At 47.7% G+C, this 22,266-nt stretch overlaps 1 protein-coding gene across 1 annotated transcript in view; it reads left to right on the top strand.

The window, feature by feature from the left end:
• Window positions 1–22,266, top strand: part of TTLL4 (tubulin tyrosine ligase like 4) — a 316,761-nt gene that overhangs the window by 270,138 nt on the left and 24,357 nt on the right. Inside the window, 1 exon segment of the mRNA XM_033945516.1 lies at window positions 14,888–14,961. Within this exon segment, the coding sequence (XP_033801407.1) occupies window positions 14,888–14,961 (74 nt within the window).

The following is a 22,266-nucleotide window of genomic DNA, read 5'->3' as shown; positions in this document are numbered from 1 at the left end:
CATAGCGGGCGTAGAGAATGTTCAAGCGGACTTTCTGAGTTGTCGCACCCTAGATCCCGGAGAGTGGTGTCTCAGTCCCGCAGCTTTTCAGCTAATAGTTCAGTCTTGGTGTTAGCCCTTCATGGACCTGATGGCCACAAGTGTCAACGCCAAAACGTCCCGGTTCTTCAGTCATCGCAGAGACGGTCAGGCCGAGGGGCTGGATGCTCTGGTTCAACCATGGCCAACGGAGGGTCTGTTGTATGTGTTCCCTCTGTGGCCATTCATGGTCAGAGTTCTTCTCCGCATAGTTCTTCTCCGCATAGTTCTCGTCATCCAGGCCTGGTGGTTGTGGTGGCTCCGGAATGGCCCAGGCATCCGTGGTATGCGGAACTGGTGAGGCATCTGGTGGCAGATCCCCTTCCTCTGCCTCTCTTTTGGCCGACCTTCTGACTCAGGGTCCCATTCCAATGTTCGATCCGGATCCCTTCTGTCTTACGGCTTGGCTCTTGAAAGGGAACGCCTAGGTAAGAAGGGGTATTCAGATAAGCTAATCTCATCCCTCTTGGGGTCCCGGAGTCGCTGGGATGGGCACATGTCCTTGACTGCAAACACACAGTTCTTGTAAACAAATCCAGAATGCATCAGGCAGCAAAGATGGTTCATGGCTTGCTTGACATGAGTCTGAGGCCTAACATTAGGTGAAGCAGGAATCGCCCCTATAGAGTGAGCAACCAGAGAGCCACAACCCAGCCATGTTTTAAGATTTCCACAATGACTATGCATGAGATTGATTTGTATAAACTGCTTCCGTTGTATGTCAATAGATCATATGCATTATTGACTGTGGAAATCTTGAAAATATGACTGTTAATCCTTGAGGACCATGGTTGCCCACCCCTGATATGGTTAGAAAGAAACAAAATGAATATAGTGCTCTAAGATTCATTAGGACCCAAATATGTAATGTAGCGCTCAGTCAAAAACAATAATAAATTAGCTGTAAGAACCCAAAACAAATAGAATGCACTACAGAATCATTACCAGAAGATGACTATGTATGTAAATGCACACTCAGTCTGCAATAAGACCTTAATAATAAAAGACCTCATAACAAATAGCCAAGGAGGGATAATATGTATAGTGGAGACATGGATACAGGACGAAGATTTCCCTGTGCTAGCTGATCTGTGCCCTCCAGGGTACAAAATAATCCGTTCACCCAGATAAACCAAGAGGCGGTAGCCGCCTCCTGATGTACAAATCATTCCTCACTCTACAAAGGCTAGACAGCTGCAGTGAACAAGGATTGGAATATATGGTCTTGAGCCTGAAAAACCAAGAAGATATGAAACTACTATTAATATACAGACCACCTGGGCACTGTAATGTAGTAGAAGATAAAATCACTAACCTAATCTCTCACTACTCCACTAACAGTCCCAAACTGATAGTCATAGGAGACTTAAACCTTCACCTAGAAGCAAAGGATGACCCCAAAGTACGCAACGTCCAAAACTTCATAGAACAACTGGAACTCACCACTTCCCTATAGGTCCCTACTCACAAAGGTGGATACTATCTAGATTTCATTTGACACTCAACAAACAGACCAAATCGCAAGATAGATCATATTCTATGGAAGCCAGTTATCTGGTCAGATCAGCATCTCCTGAACTTCTTCCTAAAAATACCCAAAACAACGATACAAAAACCGAAAAGAAACAACAGATTACAAAACATGGTAAGATACCCATAGAGGAAACTAGAACCGATGAAGACATAGAAGAAGGCATTGCAGCTTGGCAAAACCTAGCTAATAAGGTTATAGATAAGATTGCACCAATAAAAAGAAGAAAGCTGAAACATCAAAATAACCCACGGTTCAGAGAACAGCTAAAGACTAAGAGGAAAGAAGTAAGAGGAGCAGAAAGAACATGGGGAAAAAAGCAAGGACTAGAAACCTATTTCGACTGGAAGAAAAAAAATAATACCAGTTAGCAGTAACCGAAGTAAAAAAGTCATACTACGACAAGATGAGTAGCAAATCTAAAAATTCTTTCAAATGCCTCTTCAAAATCTACAACTCACTAATGTCAAAAGATATAATGGAAGGTTTTGCTTCACAGCAGCACATTACTTTTAAGGAAAAATCAGAATCATGGGGACTTCATTCACACAAGACCCAGCAGATAGCATAGATCATTACTGAGAAGGTGGCAGCGGACCTTTTCATAAACTGACCTCACAACAACCCAATTGCTATATATAATATAGGTTTATTAGCAATAGACAAAGGTCAGCTTACATGGAACAATAATACAGCACATTGAGCCAATGGATAACATACAGTGTGGCCACCCCTGTTTATGGATCCATCCTGAATTCCAAGGCAGACAGTCTGCTACTTATATACTTTAGTAGCCTAGAGTCCTACCTAGTTACAGATTACATACTCACTTTCTATTGGGTTGACACATCTGTCATATCTATTGATTGTATAGTCTGCATACTTATCTCGGAGCCATATTGAAGCATGATATCACCCACTGTCAAATCTGACCTCTCTATTTCCCTGACAATGCATTCTTAATACTAAATTCAATAATTTCTGAGAGTATGCCCCCTCCTTCCTCAGCTTGATTGTTGTTCTGTCAGCAGTTCTGATAATTTTTGGTAGGACATCTGGTCCTGTACTGTTTGAGGTTATCTTCTTGTTTGGATTTGTCTTCTTGATAAGTCTCGAAATATCCAAGGCTGCTACCATCAGCAGATAACCAGTGTTGTAATAGTCAGCAGATGCTTGCCAGCTTTCTGGGGCAAAGATGAACTTTTCATAAAAAAGGCTTGTTTATGCTGACAGGGAGAGATATGTTTTTTGCAATGTTCATAAAGCTTAGGCAAGTTCAATTCAACAACACAGTAAATGTTCTTCTTTAGGGTCTTAAGGGGGTCTTCACCTTCATTCTCATGAAGGTCTTACTCCTGATTCTCTGTCATTACCCAATCAAACACAGGGACGAAAGAATCCAAACCGACAGATGCTGGTCAAAATTCATCGCAGTTAGCACGCAAGAGATCTCCAACTGGCTGAAGAGATTATCCAGAAAGCACTGCTATTTGGATATACACCCAGCTAGCCTGCTAACCCATGCCCCCTAACATTCTGCTATGGCTGACAGACCTAATAAACGGATGCTTAGAAAATGGACTCTAACCCAAAGCAATATAAACCATAGCATTGACATCCATACTCAAAGCCACAAACCTTGATCTGACCAAAGTAGAAAACTTAGGCCAAAAGCGGGGATTCCATGGCCTGCAAAATTACTAGAATTCTGTGTAAGCACCCAACTAGCTAACTTCATAGACCATATGGCTTCAGACCAAGTCCCTGTTACTCGAACTAACGTCCAAAATAAGAAATCAGCTCAGCAGAGGCAAACAATCTATACTATTACAATTTGATATCTCTGCAGCATTAAGACGATGAAACAGATTGCTAGTTCTGACTGCACAGTGTTGTCCCCTTTATTTGATTCATAGAAGCAGAAGAAACTGGTCTCTTTACTGGAAGTTGGTGCTGCATTAGGAGTTGTGTTTGTAGTGTCAGCCTGAGCCTGCATTAGAACATAAGAATAGCCTTACTGGGTCAGACCAATGGTCCATCTAGCCCAGTAGCCCATTCTCACGGTGACCAATCCAGGTCCCTAAGAACATAAGAAGTTGCCTCCACTGGATCAGACCAGAGGTCCATCGCGCCCAGCGGTCCGCACCCGCAGCAGCCCATCAGGTCCATGACCTGTTAAGTGGTCCCCGACTTTCCTATAACCTATCTCTACTTTCTATCTTTACCCCTCAATCCCCTTAGTCCTTCAGAATTTATCTAAACCTATCCTTGAACCCCCAGTAGCGTGCTCTGCCCTATCACAACCTCCGGAGCGCGTTCCATATCCACCACCCAGCTATAGTAAAGAAAGAACTTCCTAGCATTTGTTCTAAACCTGTCCCCTTTCAATTTCTCCGAGTGCCCCCCTTGTACTTGGTGGTTCCCCATATTTGAAGAATCTGTCCTGTCTACCTTCTCTATGCCTTTCAGGATTTTGAAGGCTTCTATCATGTCTCCTCTAAGTCTCCGCTTTTCCAGGGAGAATAGCCTCAGCTTTTCCAACCTGTCAGCGTAGGAAAAGTTTTCCATACCTATTATCAATTTAGTTGCTCTTCTCTGGACTCCCTCAAACATTGCCATGTCCTTTTTGAGGTACGGTGACCAGTACTGGACACAGTACTCCAGATGTGGGCGCACCATTGCACGATACAGCGGCATGATGACTTCCTTCGTCCTGGTCGTGATGCCCTTTTTGATAATACCCAGCATTCTGTTTGCTTTCTTTGAGGCTGCCGCACATTGTGCCGATGCTTTCGTTGTTCTATCCACCAACACCCTAGGTCTCTTTCAAGGTTACTTACCCCTAGCAATGATCCCCCCATCTTGTAACTGAACATTGTGTTCTTTTCCCTAAATTCATGACCTTGCATTTCTTTATATTAAAGCTCATTTGCCACTTTTTTGCCCACTCTTCCAGTTTTGTTAGGTCCCTTTGCAGATCTTCGCAGTCTTCCGTGGTTCTTACCCTGCTGCAAAGTTTGGTGTCATCTGCAAATTTAATAACCTCACATTTCGTCCCTGTCTCCAGGTCGTTTATTAAATATATTAAACAGGTGCGGTCCCAGCAACGACCCCTGCGGGACTTCGTTCGTGACCCATTGCCAGTCATGAGTAATGGCCCTTTACCTCCAACTCTCTGTTTCCTGCCTGCCAACCAGTGTTTGATCCATCGGTAGACATCCCCTTCCACCCCATGGTTTCACAGCTTTTTAAGCAGTCGCTCTTGGGGTACCATGTCAAAGGCTTTTTGGAAGTCAAGGTAAATGATGTCTATGGGTTCCCCCTTGTCTATCTGACTGTTTATCCCTTCAAAGAAGTGCAGTAAGTTCGTGAGGCACGACCTTCCCTTGCAGAAGCTGTGTTGGCTCTCCTTCAGCCGTCCATTGTTTTCTATGTGCTCGCAGATGTTCTCCTTAACCAGTGCTTCCATCATCTTTCCTGGAACCGAGGTCAAGCTCACCGGCCTGTAGTTTCCCGGGTCACCCCTCGATCCCTTCTTAAAGATAGGCGTGACATTTGCTATTTTCCAGTCCTCCAGAATCTCCCCAGTTTTTAAGGATAGGTTGCATATTTGCTGGAGTGTTTCCACTATTTCGTTTCTCAGTTCCTTTAGTACCCTTGGGTGGATACCATCTGGGCCTGGTGATTTATCGCTCTTCAATCTATCTTTCTGTCGGAGGACATCCTCTTGGCTTACCTCAATTTGCTCCAGTTTTTCATCTTGATCCCCACTTACGATCTCCTCGGGTTCTGGAACATTGGATGTGTCCTCGCTTGTGAAGACCGACGAGAAGAACTTATTCAACCTGTCAGCTACCTCTTTTTCCTCCTTTCACTCCCTTTCTGTCCCCATCATCCAATGGTCCCACTTCCTCCCTTGCCAGTTGCTTCCCCTTCATGTACCTGAAGAACGGTTTGAAGTTTCTTGCTTCCCCCGCCATATCCTTTTTTTGCCTTCCTAACCACTCGGTGACATTCCTTTTGGTGTTTTTTGTGTTCCTTCTTGTTGTCTTCAGTTTGGTCCTTTTTCCATTTCCTGAATGATATTTTCTTGTCATCTATCGCCTTCTTCACTGCATTTGTTATCCACACCAGGATTTTTGTTGATTCTTTTTGCATCCTTTCCTAACCCTGGGGACGTACAGGTTTTGTGCTTTGAGTACCGTGTCCTTGAGTAGGGACCAGGCTGTCTCTACGATCTCCATCTTCCCTGAGCTGCTTCTGAGTTTCTGTCCCACCATTTTTCTCATAATAACATAGTTCCCTTTTCTGAAATTGAGCACTGTCATTGTGGTCCTCTTCACCTTAGATGTTCCTATTTCTAATTTGCACTGGATCATGTTGTGATCGCTGTTTCCTAGTGGCGCTAGTACCACCACCTCCTTTGGAGGTCCCCCTAGCCCGTTGAGGATTAGGTCGAGAGTGGCATCTCCTCGCGTTGGTTACGTGACCAGCTGTTCCATGAAACAGTCCCTCAACAGCCTCCAGGAATTTTGGCCAGGTCCCTAGTACCTGGCCAAAACCCAAGGAGTAGCAACATTCCATGCAGAATCTCAAAGAATAGCAAGATTCCGGAATCCCAGAGAGTAACAAGATTCTAGAATCCCAGAGTCGCAGCATTCCATGCTACTGATCCAAGGCAAACAGTGACTTCCCCCTTGTCTGTCTCAATAACAGACTATGGACTTTCCCTCCAGGAAATTGTCCAAACCTTTCTTAAAACCAGCCATGCTATCTGCTCTTAACACAACCTCTGGCAACGCGTTCCAAAGCTTAACTATTCTCTGAGTGAAAAAATATTTCCTCCTATTGGTTTTAAAAGTATTTCCCTGTAACTTTGAGTGTCCCCTAGTCTTTGTCATTTTTGATGGAGTGAAAAATTGATCCACTTATATTCATTCTACTCCACTCAGAAAATATTTGAGATCTGAAAATAGTATGAAACTGAGTTTGGAGGGTCAGATGTTAGTCTCTCATGTTAAGATTGGGGCAACAATGCTGTCTGTGGCTGGCACCATGTTCTGGAATGCGCTGCCTGGTATTCTGTGATTCTGTGATGGGAGATTGAACTTTAAGAAAATGTTGAAAACACAATTATTTGTCAATTCCTTCCTGTGCTAATGCTATTCTCTGTTAATGCTTTCCTGTCCTGTAAATGATTTTATGGGATCTTGTGTTTCCGTCTTGTAGGATGAATTTAAAGAAGATTTTAATAAAGATACCGTTAGTTAATGTCTTCCTGTGCTTGTCTTGTTGAAACATGTTTAGCATTTCTTAAATATGTATGCATGGAATTTTGTAAACTGCATCCGCTATAATAAAATCCCAAGCGCGATTGCACACTTCAAATGGCGTGATCCCTGCCTCCGTGATTTGTGCCTCCATGGTGCCGCTTGTGCAGTAGGAGCCTGAGGCAATTTGTGACGCGTGCTGCGGTTTCCCCAGCAACGTTCCTGCCCCGATCTCCGACGCTAGCTAACTTCTGATGGGCCAGCAGCAGCAGCATCCACGGGGCATTTGCTAGGCCGTCCCACTTCAATAATGCAATGTGGGCCTGCCAGACAAAAGCCCCAAGGCTGCCCAGCCTTGTGGAGGCTGGATAGGAAGCAGGTAAGGGAGAAGGGGTACTACTGCGACATTCCTGCCTCAGGATGCAAGGAGTTGAAACACAGTTCTAGAGCCCACTACCACAATAGAAAAAGCTAGATCCAGCCTCAATCCCCAGCCCACAGCATCACAGTACCCGTGGTCTCCATTTCATTTCAGGAAGGGAAGAGCGGAACATGAGCTTCCCACATGCAACAGGCAAAGAAAGAGGCATTGCAGATGCCGGTCCCCTGCCGCCCAGAAACTCACCTATGGCTGACTTGGCCCAATGCCCGTACAGGCTGCTTCCTCCCCCTTCCGACAGCTCAGACAGCCACAGCCTCCAGCTGTTCTCAGTACCGACCATGTAGAGGGGGAATAACAGCTGGTAAACCAAGCCGGGAAACAGCACTGCTGCAGCTACCATGCATGTGTACATCGCAGGCCAGTGAGCAGGGAAGGGGTACTGCTGGATAGGGGGAGGTAAAAAGAAGGGAGAAGGGCTAATGCTGGATGGGAGAGTAGGGAAGGGGTGCTGCTGGACAGGGGGAAGGGAAAAGGGCTACTGCTGGACAGGGAGCAGGGAAAGGGTGCTGCTGGACAGGGGGGAGGTAAAAGGAAGGGAGAAGGGCTACTGCTTGACAGGGGGAGTAGGGAAGGGGTGCTGCTGGACAAGGGGAAGGTAAAAGGAAGAGAGAAGGGCTACTGCTGGATAATGGGAGCAGGGAAGGGTTGCTGCTGGACAGGGGGGAGGTAAAAGTAAGGGAGAAGGGAAGACAGAAAGAGGGAGAGAGACAGAAATAAAAAAGACAGGGGGCAGGGAGAGAGACAGAAAGAAAGAAAAACAGACAGAAAGAAAGAAATGCCTAAGTCTACACATCTATTCTAGCACCCATTAATGTAACGGGCTAAAAAAATAGTAGTTATTATACGCTATATAAATTTTTAAATAAATAAAAAATGTTGTAGACTTAAATCATATCTCCTCTCAGCCGTCTCTTTATCCCAGGACAAGCGGGCAGCATATTCTCACATGTGGGTGACGTCATCTACGGAGCCCCAACGCGGACAGCTTTTCAAGCAAACTTGATTGAAGTTTCAAGTTTGCTATGCTGCACCACGCATGTGCATGCCTTCTCCCTCCACTAGAGGGCGCATCCCCACCTCGTGGTCCTCAGTTCTGTTTCTTCCGCGGAGCCAGAAGCCCTGTTGTGTTTTTGCTCCGTGCTAAATTGCCTTCTGTCGCCGCGGCTGGGTTGTTTTTCTTAGTCGCAGTGCTTTTTTTTGTTTTTCCTTTGATCGCGTAGTTGAAATCCGTCGAAAAAAAAAAAAATTTTGTTTCAGGCTCCGGGGGCTCCCGGTAGCCGCGGCCGCGGGACCTCGTTCGTTCGCGGCCTTGTTTTTCGTTCATGTCCCGACCCTTGTCGGGCTTTAAAAAGTGCACCCGGTGCGATCGGTTGCTTTCCATCACCGATCCTCACCGGTGGTGCCTTGTCTGCCTGGGTGCGGATCACCCGACGGACTCTTGCACTAGGTGTTCCACCTTCCAGCCTCGAGCGCTCCGCCGCCGGCGTGCCCGCATGGCGGAGCTCTTCATTGTCGAACCCGCGGCAGGGAAGGCCTCGACGTCGGCCTCGGCCCCGGCCCTTGACCTCGGCCTCGGTGCCCTCGACCTCGCCGCGGATGTCTTCATCTTCGAAGCCTGCGTCTTCGACGCCGAAGTCGGCCCCGGGTAAGTTCCCGCTTCGTTCCTCTGCTCCAGGGTCCTCTAAGAAGCCGTCCTCAGGTTCCTCGACGGGGGCGGGTGGGTCGTCCTTGGCCCTGCCCCGGACGTCGAAGTCGGGTGCTCCGCGGGAATACTCATTGCCGAGGTCGCCCTCGAGGGAGCACCCACCGGCACCGGACATGCCGTCCATGATGGCCATTCCCGTGTTCCAGGACATGCTCCAAGCGCTTATCTCCTCGGAGCTGTCCTGTGCCCTGGCCCCACCTACAGCCGTCCTCGGCCCCGACCGCGGCCTCCGGCCCCGGTGGTTGTTTCGTGCCTCGGCCTCGACCTTAGCCTCGGTCTCGGCTATTGACCAGCCTGTACGGAGCGTGCGATCTCGGGACAAGGTGCGCCGAGTTCGCAGGATTTCTTCTTCCGATTCCTCGTCGGGGACCTCCCGCGGGTCCTCGCCCTCGGGTCGGCCTCGGGCGAAGGGCCGGTCCCGGAAGTCCAAGCGCCCTCGTGGGTCGCCTCGGAGGCGTGGTCGCTCCTCGCCGACCCGGGAGGCTGAGACTGGGGGTTTCGGAGCTCAGCCTGACTAATCCACGGCTGTTCCGTTCCCCTGCGGGGAAAGGGTCAAGGGATTCCTCCCCGAGGAGGAGAAAGGCCTCGGTGCCCCGTACCCCGGGGACTTCCCCGAGGGGCTCATCAGGGCTTCAGAGGTCTCCGACCCCGACGCGGTTCCTCTGTGCGGCTTCCTGGGGGTCGGAGGCTGGCACGGGTCATGAGCCCAGATACTCACGCGAGGCTTCTCCATCCTTCTCGGCGGCGCGGGCCTCTCGCTCCCCTTCCCCTCCCTCGAGGCCCTCCTCGTTTTCGAGGTTTGTGGTGGATATGGGGAAGGCTTTGGACCTGGACCTTTTGATGGGGTCCCAGTATTCCAAAGAATTTTTGGAGGAGCAGGATTTGCCCTCCCCTCCGCAGGAGTCTCCACGCCTGCCCTTGAACAAGGTCCTGCAACAGACCTTCCTGTGGAATTTGGATTCCCCCTATGCGGTGACGGCTGTCCCCTCAAAGATGGAAGCAAAATACCGCACGGTCCCCTGTGTAAGGGTTTCGAGAAGGTTCAGTTGTCCCACCAGTCTTTGCTTGTGGAGTCATCTCTAAAGAAATCCCAGCCTTCTCGGGTGTCCGCAGCGGTTCCGCCCGGGCGTGAGGGGCGTACCCTGGATAAGTTCGGGTGCTGCCTCTACCAAAATTCTATGATAGCGAACAGGGTACTTAACTATGCATTTACATTCACCTCGTACCTTCGCCATCTGGTTAAGTCCATGCCCCGTTATTACAGGGTCATGCCCGACTCTCATAAAGGGGACTTTACCAAGCTCATGGATTCTCTGTCGCAGCTGCGCCTTTTCCTTTTCCATGCCACCTACGACGCCTTCGAATTGACCTCAAGAGTCTCCATGTTCGAGGTGGCAATGCGCCGCCTGGCGTGGTTGCGCATTGTAGATATGGACCCCAATCTGCAGGAGCGCCTGGCGAATTTGCCCTGCATGGGCTCAGAGCTCTTCGATGAATCCCTGGAGGCGGCTACTAAACGCCTCTCCGAACATGAGCGCTCCTTCACCTCCGAAATCGTACCGTCCTCCACCGTGGCGCTATCCGCAGAAGTCCATGCCGGCTTTCTCCAGGCCTCCGCCCAGGAGACCCCCTCAGCAGGCTAGGGCTCAACAGCAGAAGCCTCAGGCGCAAGGGGCGTCTAAGCCGGCGCCGTCTTTTTGATGCTCTGAGCGGATGGGGGCAGGCCCCCTCCGCGCTATCGTTGACCCTGCTTCCCATCGGGGGTCGGTTGAGGGCATTCCACCCCACCTGGTCTCTCATCACCTCCAATGCTTGGGTTCTCCGAGTCGTCTCGGAGGGTTATTCCCTCAACTTCAGAGAATTCCCACCGGACAGTCCGCCCGGCGCGTGTCCTTCCAACCGGGCACAACTTCCCCTTCTCCTCTCGGAAGCCAGGGCCTTGTTGGGTCTTCGGGCTGTGGAGCGGGTGCCCCCCGACCAGCGGGGGAAGGGTTTCTACTCCCGTTACTTTTTGGTCCCGAAAAAGACCGGGGACTTGCGCCCCATTCTGGACCTCCGGAGGCTCAACAAGTTCCTTGTCCGGGAGAAGTTCCATATGCTATCGCTACCGGTCCTGTACCCGTTGCTGGACGAAGGGGACTGGATGTGCTCCCTAGACCTGAAGGAAGCTTATACCCATGTTCCGGTGCATCCCGCCTTCCGCAAGTTTCTACAGTTCCAGGTGGGGGAGTTGTACCTCCAATACCGGGTCCTCCCTTTTGGCTTGGCTTCATCCCCTCGAGTCTTCACGAAGTGTATGATGGTGGTCGCGGCGGCCCTGCGTTCCCAGGGTCTGCAGGTCTTTCCTACCTGGACGATTGGCTGATCAAAGCTCCGTCCGGGGAGGGGGTTATCTTAGTGACCCAACAGACTATCATCTTCCTTCAGCGTCTGGGGTTCGAAGTGAATTTTCCCAAGTCTCAATTGTGCCCTGCTCAATCCCTTCAGTTCATCGGGGCAGTGCTGGACACGGTTCGCCTCCGTTCGTTCCTCCCTCCTCCGCGGTTGGAGGCTTTTATCCATCTCAGTCGACAGATGTCACGGCTGCCCTCGGTCTCGGCGCAGCGCCTGATGATTCTGCTGGGACACATGGCCTCCACTGTTCATGTCATGCCGTTTGCCCGCTTGCACCTGGTGCTTCCTCAGTGGACGTTGGCCTCACAAAGGCGCCAGGACCGGGACCCGGTCTCCTCCCTTGTGACAGTGACTCCCTCCTTGCGACGCTCGCTCCGTTGGTAGACCAACTCTTCCAATCTTTCCAGGGGTTTGCTCTTTCTTACCCCTCCACATCGCAAGGTCCTGACCACGAACTCTTCGGAGTACGCTTGGGGGGCTCATCTCGACGGTCTGCGGACTCAGGGCCTGTAGTCGGCGGAGGACCGTCTTTGTCACATCAATGTCTTGGAGCTTCGCGCCATTTTTCTGGCTGCTCAAGCTTTCTGCCACCTGCTGCACGATCAGATAGTTCTAGTGCGGACGGACAACCAGGTGGCGATGTACTATGTGAACAAGCAAGGGGGGACCGGCTCTTGGTCTCTGTGCCGGAAGGCCCTTCGCCTCTGGGAGTGGGCGGTCTCTAAGATCATCTTCCTTCGCGCGGTTTATATTCAGGGAGAGCGGAATTGTCTGGCGGACAAACTCAGTCGCCTCCTGCAGCCGCACGAATGGTCGCTCAACTCCCGAGTCATGCACGAGATCTTCGACCGTTGGGGGACTCCTCAGGTGGATCTGTTTGCCTCTCCGGAGACTCACAAGCTCCCTCTCTATTGTTCTCGGATATACTCCCCGGATCGTCTCGAGGCCGATGCCTTTCTTCTCGACTGGGGAGGGAGGTTCCTTTATGCGTTTCCTCCTTTTCCTCTGATCTTGAGAACGTTGGTACATCTCAAATCGACCAGAGCCACTATGATTCTCATCGCGCCTCGTTGGCCTGGTTTTCCCTGCTCCTTCAACTCAGTGTCAGGGAGCCTCTGCTTCTGCCTGTTTTTCCCTCTCTGCTGTCTTGTCGGGGTTCGCTGTTGCATCCCAATCTTCAGTCCTTACATCTGACGGCTTGGTTCCTTTCCCCTTGACTGAGATTCCTGTTTCTCAGTCTGTCAGGGAGGTTTTAGAAGCTTCGCGCAAGGTCTCAACTCGGCTTTGCTATTCCCAGAAGTGGACCAGATTTTCATCCTGGTGTTCCTCGCATCATCTGGATCCGAGCTCGGTTCCGGTGGCTTCGGTCCTGGAATATTTGCTTCATTTATCTCAGTCTGGTCTGAAGATGACTTCCATTCGGGTTCATCTCAGTGCTATTGCTGCTTTCCATCGGCATCTCGAGGGAAGGTCTCTCTCCCTTCATCCTCTGGTTACTCGTTTCATGAGGGGTCTTTTGAATGTTCATCCTCCTCTTAAGCCTCCTCCTGTGGTTTGGGATCTTAACGTGGTTCTGGCTCAACTGATGAAGCCTCCGTTTGAGCCTATGGACAAATCACATCTCAAGTTCCTCACTTGGAAGGTGATCTTTTTGCTTGCGCTTACTTCCACTAGACGGATTAGTGAGTTGCAGGCTTTGGTTGCGGACCCTCCTTTTACTGTGTTCCATCATGACAAGGTGGTTCTCCGCACCCATCCTAAATTTTTGCCTAAGGTTGTGTCTGATTTCCACCTCAATCAGTCCATTGTGCTTCCGGTGTTTTTTCCGAAGCCCCACTCTCATCCTGGCGAGGTGGCGCTTCATACGCTTGACTGTAAGAGGGCGTTGGCTTTTTATCTTCAACGCATTCAGCCTCATCGGAGGGTCCCTCAATTGTTTTTGTCCTTTGACCCTAATCGGTTAGGACGTCCTGTTTCCAAGCGCACCTTGTCCAACTGGTTGGCTGCTTGTATCTCTTTTTGCTACGCTCAGGCTGGTCTCACGCTCCTTGGTCGAGTCACGGGGCATAAGGTCCAGGCTATGGCAGCTTCTGTTGCTTTCCTCCGGTCTACACCTGTTGAGGACATCTGTAAGGCTGCCACTTGGTCTTCGGTTCATACTTTCACCTCCCACTACTGTCTGGATACTTTATCCAGGAGCGACGGCCGGTTTGGCCAGTCGGTTTTGCGTAACCTGTTTTCCTAAATTGCCATCCTCCCACCTGCCCTTTTTTGGTTGGCTTGGAGGTCACCCACATGTGAGAATATGCTGCCTGCTTGTCCTGGGATAAAGCACAGTTACTTACCGTAACAGGTGTTATCCAGGGACAGCAGGCAGATATTCTCATAACCCGCCCTCCTCCCCGGGGATGGCTTCTTTGCTGGCTATGGAACTGAGGACCACGAGGTGGGGATGCGCCCTCTAGTGGAGGGAGAAGGCATGCACATGTGTGGTGCAGCATAGCAAACTTGAAACTTCAATCAAGTTTGCTTGAAAAGCTGTCCACGTTGGGGCTCCGTAGATGATGTCACCCACATGTGAGAATATCTGCCTGCTGTCCCTGGATAACACCTGTTACGGTAAGTAACTGTGCTTTTCCAAGCTGAGGAGCCCTAACCTGGGCTTGATGGACCATTGGTCTGACCCAGTAGGCTATTCTTTTGAGAGATGTCAAGACTGTGCCAGTGGTGCAATAGGCAGAAATATGGGAGCACAGTGCCTTCTCTGGGAAAAGACCTGAGTTTGGTTGGACATGTGATGTAGAAAGAACTATGTACGTAGGTCTGTCCTGGAAAGGAAAGGATACATGAGCACAGGAGCCAAGCACAGGAAGTTAGGTGCCTAGATCAGTACGCCTCGCTTAATTTTTTTAATGGAAAGTTCCATTGAAAACATTTTAAAAAATTAATTAGTTGATAGGCACCTACCACTTCGAGGTAAGTGAACAAACCAAGGCATGGTTAGGGGGAGATTTGGGCAAATTTTGGGTGTGATTTCACTTAGGCACACTCGTTTAGGCCTAAATGGCAGTTTGCTTAAGGTTTTAATATCACTTAGATCAGGGGTGTCCAACCTTTTGGCTTCCCTGGGCCACATTGGCCGAAAAAAATGTTTCTGGGGCCGCGCAAACACTGCAGCAAGACAGAGGAGGGAGCTGGCAAGATGGTAAACACCCAGGGGCAGCAGAGGAAAACACTATTGCCCTCAACTGGGGCTGCACAAAATACTTCACTGGGACGCATAGGTTGGACACCCCTGACTTAGATGCTACTAGAATTATTGACAGCCACGCTCAGTGTTGTCGCTACTAGGCACCATTTATAGAATCAGGGCCAATGTCTTTATCCAAGGCTAGAACTATGTGGGGAGAAAACCCCTCACTCCCTTGATGTCTTATTTCTGTTACTTTTCCTCTTCTTTCTCTCAGTGGTCTGTGCCAACGTGTCACCTGAGAAATGACTTGCTTCTCAATGGCTTCAGCAAAGAAGTTGCCAAACTGAGGTAAGAATTCAATTTTCTGTATTTGGGTTTACATAAGAACATAAGAATAACCTTAGTGGGTCAGACCAATGATCCATCAAGTCCAGTAGCCCGTTCTCACCGTGGCCAATCCAGGTCACTAGTACCTGGCCAAAACCCAAGGTGTAGCAATATTCCATGCTGCCGATCCAGGGCAAGAAGTGGCTTCCCCCATGTCTTTCTCAGTAACAGACTATGGACTTTTCCTCCAGGAACTTGTCCAAACCTTTCTTAAAACCAGCTACGCTATCCGCTCTTATCACATCCTCTGGCAACATGTTCCAGAGCTTAACTGTTCTCTGAGTGAAAAAAAATTTCCTCCTATTGGTTTTAAAGGTATTTCCCTGTAACTTCATCGAGTGTCCCCTAGTCTTTGTAATTTTTGACAGAGTGAAAATTCGATCCACTTGTACTCGTTCTACTCCACTCAGGATTTTGTAGACTTCAGTCATATTTCCCCTCAGCCATCTCTTTTCCAAGCTGAAGAGTCCTAACCCTTTTAGTCTTTCCTCATACGAGAGGAGTTCCATCCCCTTTACCATCTTGGTCACTCTTCTTTGAACCTTTTCTAGTGCCACTATATCTTTCTTGAGATAAGGAGACCAGAATTGAACAAGGCGGAGAGAGAATGGGTCATGTCAATGTTGCTCTATTTTGAACTAGATATCACAGTCAAAAGACTGAGTATGACATTAGTAGGTGACATCATCCAGGAACACCAGGACAGAATGTTATCTCAGAATTTGGAGCTAGCTGCAAAGCTCTGAGCATGCATGGTCCTTATCCAGGGCCGGATTAATGGGTAGGCACGTGCCTAGGGCCCAAACTTGTCAGGGGGGGTCCACTGAAGAAACAACAAATAACAGATGACTTAGCTTTTTTTTTTTTTTTTTTTTTTCAAACAGTGATGGGCCCCCGGGAAAGATTGGCAAGCGGGGCTCAGCCCAAAGCTTCCCCTCTGACGCAGCTTCCTGATTCCGCCTGGGTGGTTCATGTCAGAGGGCAACTTTGGCCGAGCAGCAGCACCACTTGCAACAGAACAGTTGCCTACTTGCTGCCGGGGTGGGGGGGTGCCACGTTGCCGATCTTACTTGCCTGCCGATCTTATGTCGATGCCAGGATCTGTCGCCGTTTGAAGAAAAAAAATCTGAAAGAAGGTGAGTGGTGCCTGATCCGCACAAAACGGAAGGGAGGGAGAGAGGGAGATGGTCCTGGGGTGGAGCTGAGAGAGAGACGGTGGCAAATGATGGAAGTGGGGCGAACTTAAGAGAGAGAGAGAGAGAAGGGGGCAGGGCAGATGATAGAAGTGGGGACTGGAGAACGGAGCAGATAATGGAAGTGGGGAGAATTTGTGCAGTCAGCGTCAGGTGCATATGGGAAAGCAGCAGCAGTGGTGAGGAAGTGAAGGCCCCTCACCTCTGCTGCTTTCCCATATGTGCCTGACATTCTGGATGGGGAGGCATATGCTGGATGGGGGAAGGATAATGCGATGGAATTGCCTGGGGTGGAGAGAGAGAAGGGGCAGACTTTCCTTCCTCTGAGCGACTTCCACCACCCTCTGGCATCTGTCCAACAGCCAGTTTCTAACCCAGTTCACCACTTTGGGTCCTAACTTCAGCCCTTCAAGTTTGTTCAAGAGCCTCCTATGAGGAACCGTATCAAAGGCTTTGCTGAAATCTAAGTAAATTAAATCTAGCATATGTCTTCGATCCAGCTCTCCGTTTACCCAATCAAAAAATTCAATCAAGTTCGTTTGGCACAATTTACCTTTTGTAAAGCCATATTGCCTCGGTTCCTGTAATCAATTAGATTCAAGGAAGTACACTATCCTTTCTTTCAGCAACACTTCAATTATTTTTCCAGCCCTACCTGCATACATTCCAGTTCAACAGTAACCCGTCCAACTTGGTCTTAAATCCCTGGAGGGTGTTTTCCCCTTTAACAGCCTCCAGAAGAGTGTTCCAGTTTTCCACCACTCTCTGGGTGAAGAAGAACTTCCTTATGTTTGTCCCCTTTCAACTTTAGAGAGTGTTCTCTTGTTCTCTCTACCTTGGAGAGGGTGAACCACCTGTCTTTATCTACTAAGTCAATTCCCTTCAGTATCTTGAATGCTTCTATCATGTCCCCTCTCAGTCTCCTCTTTTCAAGGGAGAAGAGGCCCAGTTTCTCTAATCTCTCACTGTATGGCAACTCCTCCATCCCCTTTACCATGTTAGTTGTTCTTCTCTGGACCCTTTCGAGTAGTACCGTGTCCTTCTTCATGTATGGCGACCAGTGCTGGACACAGTACTCCAGGTGAGGGTGCACCATGGCCTGGTACAGCGGCATGATAACCTCCTCCGATCTGTTCATGATCCCCTTCATCGACTTATTGACCAGTACTCCCAAGTTTCTTTCCTGAGGGGTCTCTCCAAGTACCGCCCCAGACATCCTGTATTCGTGTATAAGAGTTTTGTTACCGACATGCATCACCTTACACTTATCTACGTTGAACCTCATCTGCTATGTCGCGGCCCATTTCTCGAGCTTGTTTATGTAATTTTGCAGCTGTCGCACGTCACAATCCTCCTGCGTCTTCACTACTCTGAATAACTTCATATCGTCTGCAAATTTAATCACCTCATTCGTCGTACCAATTTCCAGATCATTTATAAATATGTTGAAGAGCAAGGGTCCAAGCACCGAACCCTGCGGCACTTCACTGGTGACGCTTTTCCAGTCTGAGTATTGTCCATTTACTCCTACTCTCTGTTTCCTATCCGCCAGCCAATTTTTAATCCACGTAAGTATTTAAACATAGAAACATAGAAGGTGACAGCAGAAAAGGGCCACGGTCCAACAAGTCTGCCCACTCTAATGACCCACCCCAAAAAATTCTTCCCTGAAGTGATCCCATATGCTTATCCCATTTTCTCTTGAAGTTCAGCGTGCTGCTGGCCTGGATTACCTGCAGTGGAAGACTATTCCAATGATCAACCACCCTCTCGGTGAAGAAGTACTTCCTGGTGTCACCATGAAATCTCCTACCCCTGAGTTTCAATGGATGTCCTCTTGTCGCCGTAGGTCCCTTAAGAAAAAAGATATCCTCTTCCACCTCAATACGACCCGTGACATATTTATTTATGTAGATTTTTATCCCATCCTCCCAGTAGCTCAGAACGATCTACAAGTAAACATACACAATGGAAGTAATTAGACAAATAAGATGTACAATAGGTTTAAGTGGTTGGACATACAAGACTGTGCAGTATTTAAATACAGGGGGTATACGGCAAATTAGGAGTAGAGTTTAAGTATAAGCAGTTTAGTTTAGATAAGTCGTTTAGTTTAGTATAAGTAGATTAGTTTAGTACAAGTTATTTGAGTTTAGATACAATTTATCAGAGTACAGACTAAGAGAGGACTATACTGAAATTTAAGGAGAACTTAGACAGGGGAGAGAAGAAAGAGGTGGGGATTAAGGGGGGTGTAGACTGAGGGAGACCTTTAGTTGAAGAGGAGGGTCTTTACCATTTTACGGAATGTCAATAATGAGTTCTGTTGCCTGAGTTGAGGGGGGAGTTGGTTCCAGAGATGTGGAATGAAGTGGCTGTAGGATCGTTTGCGGGCAGTTTCTGAGAGGAGGGACCTTCCAGGGGGAATGCATAGGCGTATTTCCGATTTTGAGCGGAGGGTGCGAGTGGGGGTGTAGATGGGAAGCTTGGATTTTATGTAGGAGGGGGTAGTGGCATAAATTCTCCTGTGGGCTATTGCTAGGGCCTTGAAAGCACAGCGCTGGCCCACCCCAAAAAATTCTTCCCTGAAGTGATCCCATATGCTTATCCCATTTTCTCTTGAAGTTCAGCGTGCTGCTGGCCTGGATTACCTGCAGTGGAAGACTATTCCAATGATCAACCACCCTCTCGGTGAAGAAGTACTTCCTGGTGTCACCATGATATTTGAACGTCTCAATCATATCCCCCCTCTCTCTACGCTCCTTGAGTGAGTATAGCTGCAACTTATCCAGCCTTTCCTCATACGGGAGATTCTTGAGTCCTGAGACCATCCTGGTGGCCATTCGCTGAATCGACTCCATTCTCTGCACATCTTTTTGATAATGTGGTCTTCAGAATTGTACACAATATTCCAGATGAGGTCTCACCAAGGATCTGTACAACGGCATTATAACTTTGGTCTTCCGGCTGACGAAACTTCTTCAGATACAACCCATCATTTGTCTAGCCTTGGATGAAGCTTTCTCCACTTGGTTGGCAGACTTCATGCCTTCGCTAATGATTACTCCCAAGTCCCTTTCTGCAGTGGTTCTTGCTAATGTCACACCATTTAAAGTGTAAATTCCACATGAATTTCTGTTGCCAAAGTGCATGACATTACACTTTTTGCCATTAAAACTTAGTTAATCATAATAAAGAATCCCCTATGAGAAAAATATATTCTTATAAATATCAAGTCAAAAATAGTGTAATGCAGTAAGATAATCAAATTAATAAATAACTTATACACTTTATTAATTATAAATTTCATTCATAGCATCAAAATTGCATCAAAGCACATATATATATAAAACCTAGATAGACCATAAACTAAAAATCAGTAAGCTAAAACACATCAAAAATGCAAAAGCAAGACAACCAAGGGGTTTAACTCTGTTCATAAAGAGAATGTTCGACAAATCACTTAGCTTGAAATCCAGTAAAGCCAAGGCCATAGATGGGCACCCCAGCCATCTTGGGATCAGGTGAAACAAGTCCAAATCAATTCCAATCCAAATCCAAAAAAAAGTGCTGAAGTGCAGATGCAAATACGGTGAAGAAACAACCATGTATCAATGAGATGCAAAAGCAGGCTCAGAAAACATTCCACAGTGTTGCCAAACACAGAAAAAAAGCTAGAAAGGCTACCAGTCTTCTCACCCTTCCTCGACACAGGCCGTGTTTTGATACCGTCTTTATCAAGAGGAAGAACTGGGCTAGAAATAAAAATGTGCAAAACACTAACATGAAAACAAATAAAACAAGAAATAACTTAACAACATAAACCAAATTCAACCATACCGGGCAGAGAGTCAAAGCCGGAAATCTCAGAAGCAAAGCTTGACTTGAAATGCCAAACAAACGTAATGACGACAGAGAGAAGGCGAGGCATTAAACAGCAGAAGGTGAAACAACTGTAATGCGGCAAAATGACCTGCAAACAGGCACATGCTATTAGAGCAAACAAGATAAAGTAAAGAACCAATAAACTTTAATGAAGCACCAACCACTCAATCTCTCTGTTTAGACCATTAGGTATAACAGTCTGCCAAGCAAAAATCAAGCGTTGCTCCTGATAAGTGAGTAAGTGGGAGATATCCCCCCCCCCCCAGAAGTAGTAGCAAATTGTTTAAACACACAAAAACGCAAATCGGATAACTCATGATTGCATTGTACCCAATGATCTACCAACGGGGCCTCGCTTTTAAGAGTTCTAATACAGCTAAGATGTTCAGCAATGCGTGATTTAATCGCTCTTTTAGTTTGACCAATATAGAACTTCTGACATGGGCAGAAAATGCCGTATACAAACTGAGTCGAATTACAATCCGTTCTTTGCTGTAAACTAAACTGAATATTAACATTGGGAATAAGTACCTTATCAGCTCAATAAATGCCAATGATGGCCAATAATATTCTGCACTTGAGTGGACAAAGGAGAAAAAGATAAAACGCAGGTAATCCTATGCTCCGATGTATCATTTGGAGATTTAGGATAAAATAACCACTGGCGTTCGGCGTGGAAAGCACGTTTGACAGCTCGTCTTATCACTCCCTTGGGATAACCACGTTGTCTAAATTGCAGCAAATTGATAAGGATCTGATTGTGGATATCCAAAAGTTTGGAAGGAAAGAGGAGGTTCTGCTGTTGGGAGATTTTAACCTGCCGGATGCGGACTGGAATGTTCCGTCTGCGGAATCGGAAAGAAGTAGGGAGATTGTGGATGCCTTTCAAGAGGCTCTGCTCAGACAAATGGTGACGGAACCCACAAGGGAAAAAGCGATATTGGATCTGGTCCTCACAGATGGAGAGAGTATCTCTAATGTTCGAGTGGGTGCTCACCTGGGTAGTAGCGATCATCAAACGGTTTGGTTTGATATAACGGCTAAAGTGGAGAGCGGCTGCACGATACTTAAAGTCCTAGATTTCAAACGTACGGACTTTAATGCAATGGGAAAGTACCTGAAGAAAGAGCTGTTAGGATGGGAGGACATAAGAGAAGTGGAAAGACAGTGGTCTAAGCTGAAAGGAGCGATAAAAATGGCTATGGACCTTTATGTGAAGAAAATCAATAAAAACAAGAGAAAAAGGAAGCCGATATGGTTCTCCAACCTAGTGGCTGAGAAAATAAAGGCGAAAGAGTTGGCGTTCATGAAATATTTAAAAACCCAAGAAGAGGAGAGCAGAAAGGACTACAGGGTGAAACTGAAAGAAGCCAAGAGAGAGATACGTTTGGCGAAGGCACAGGTGGAAGAACAAATGGCTAAAAATGTAAAAAAGGGAGATAAAAGTTTTTTCAGATATATTAGTGAAAGGAGGAAGATAAAAAATGGAATTGCTAGGCTAAAAGATGCTGGGAACAAATGGAGAATGTGGAGAGTGATGAGGAGAAAACAAATGTGCTAAACAAATACTTCTGTTCTGTGTTACAGAAGAAAATCCTGGAGAAGGACCGAGATTGTCTGGCAAAGTTACACGAGAAAATGTAGTAGATTCTGCGCCATTCACGGAGGAGGGTGTTTAGGAGCAACTTGAAAAACTGAAGGTGAACAAAGCGATGGAACCAGACGGGATCCATTCCAGGATACTAAGGGAGCTCAGAGAGGTTCTGGCGAGTCCTATTAAAGACTTGTTCAACAAATCTCTGGAGACGGGAGTGATTCCTGGGGATTGGAGGAGAGCGGATGTGGTCCCTATTCATAAAAGTGGTCACAGGGATGAAGCAGGAAACTACAGGCCGGTGAGCCTCACTTCAGTTGTTGGAAAAATAATGGAAGTGTTGCTGAAAGAAAGGATAGTGTACTTCCTTGAATCTAATGGGTTACAGGATCTGAGGCAACATGGCTTTACAAAAGGTAAATCGTGCCAAACAAACCTGATTTAATTTTTTGATTGGGTGACCAGAGAGCTGGATCGAGGACATATGCTAGATGTAATTTACTTGGATTTCAGCAAAGCCTTTGATACAGTTCCTCATAGGAGGCTGTTGAACAAACTTGAAGGGCTGAAGTTAGGACCCAAAGTGGTGAACTG

This window comes from Geotrypetes seraphini, chromosome 5, assembly GCF_902459505.1.
Source record: "Geotrypetes seraphini chromosome 5, aGeoSer1.1, whole genome shotgun sequence".
Classification (NCBI taxonomy): Eukaryota; Metazoa; Chordata; class Amphibia; order Gymnophiona; family Dermophiidae; genus Geotrypetes; species Geotrypetes seraphini.
Note: the sequence above shows the minus strand (reverse complement) of the source record. Positions and strands in the feature narration are given on the sequence as shown.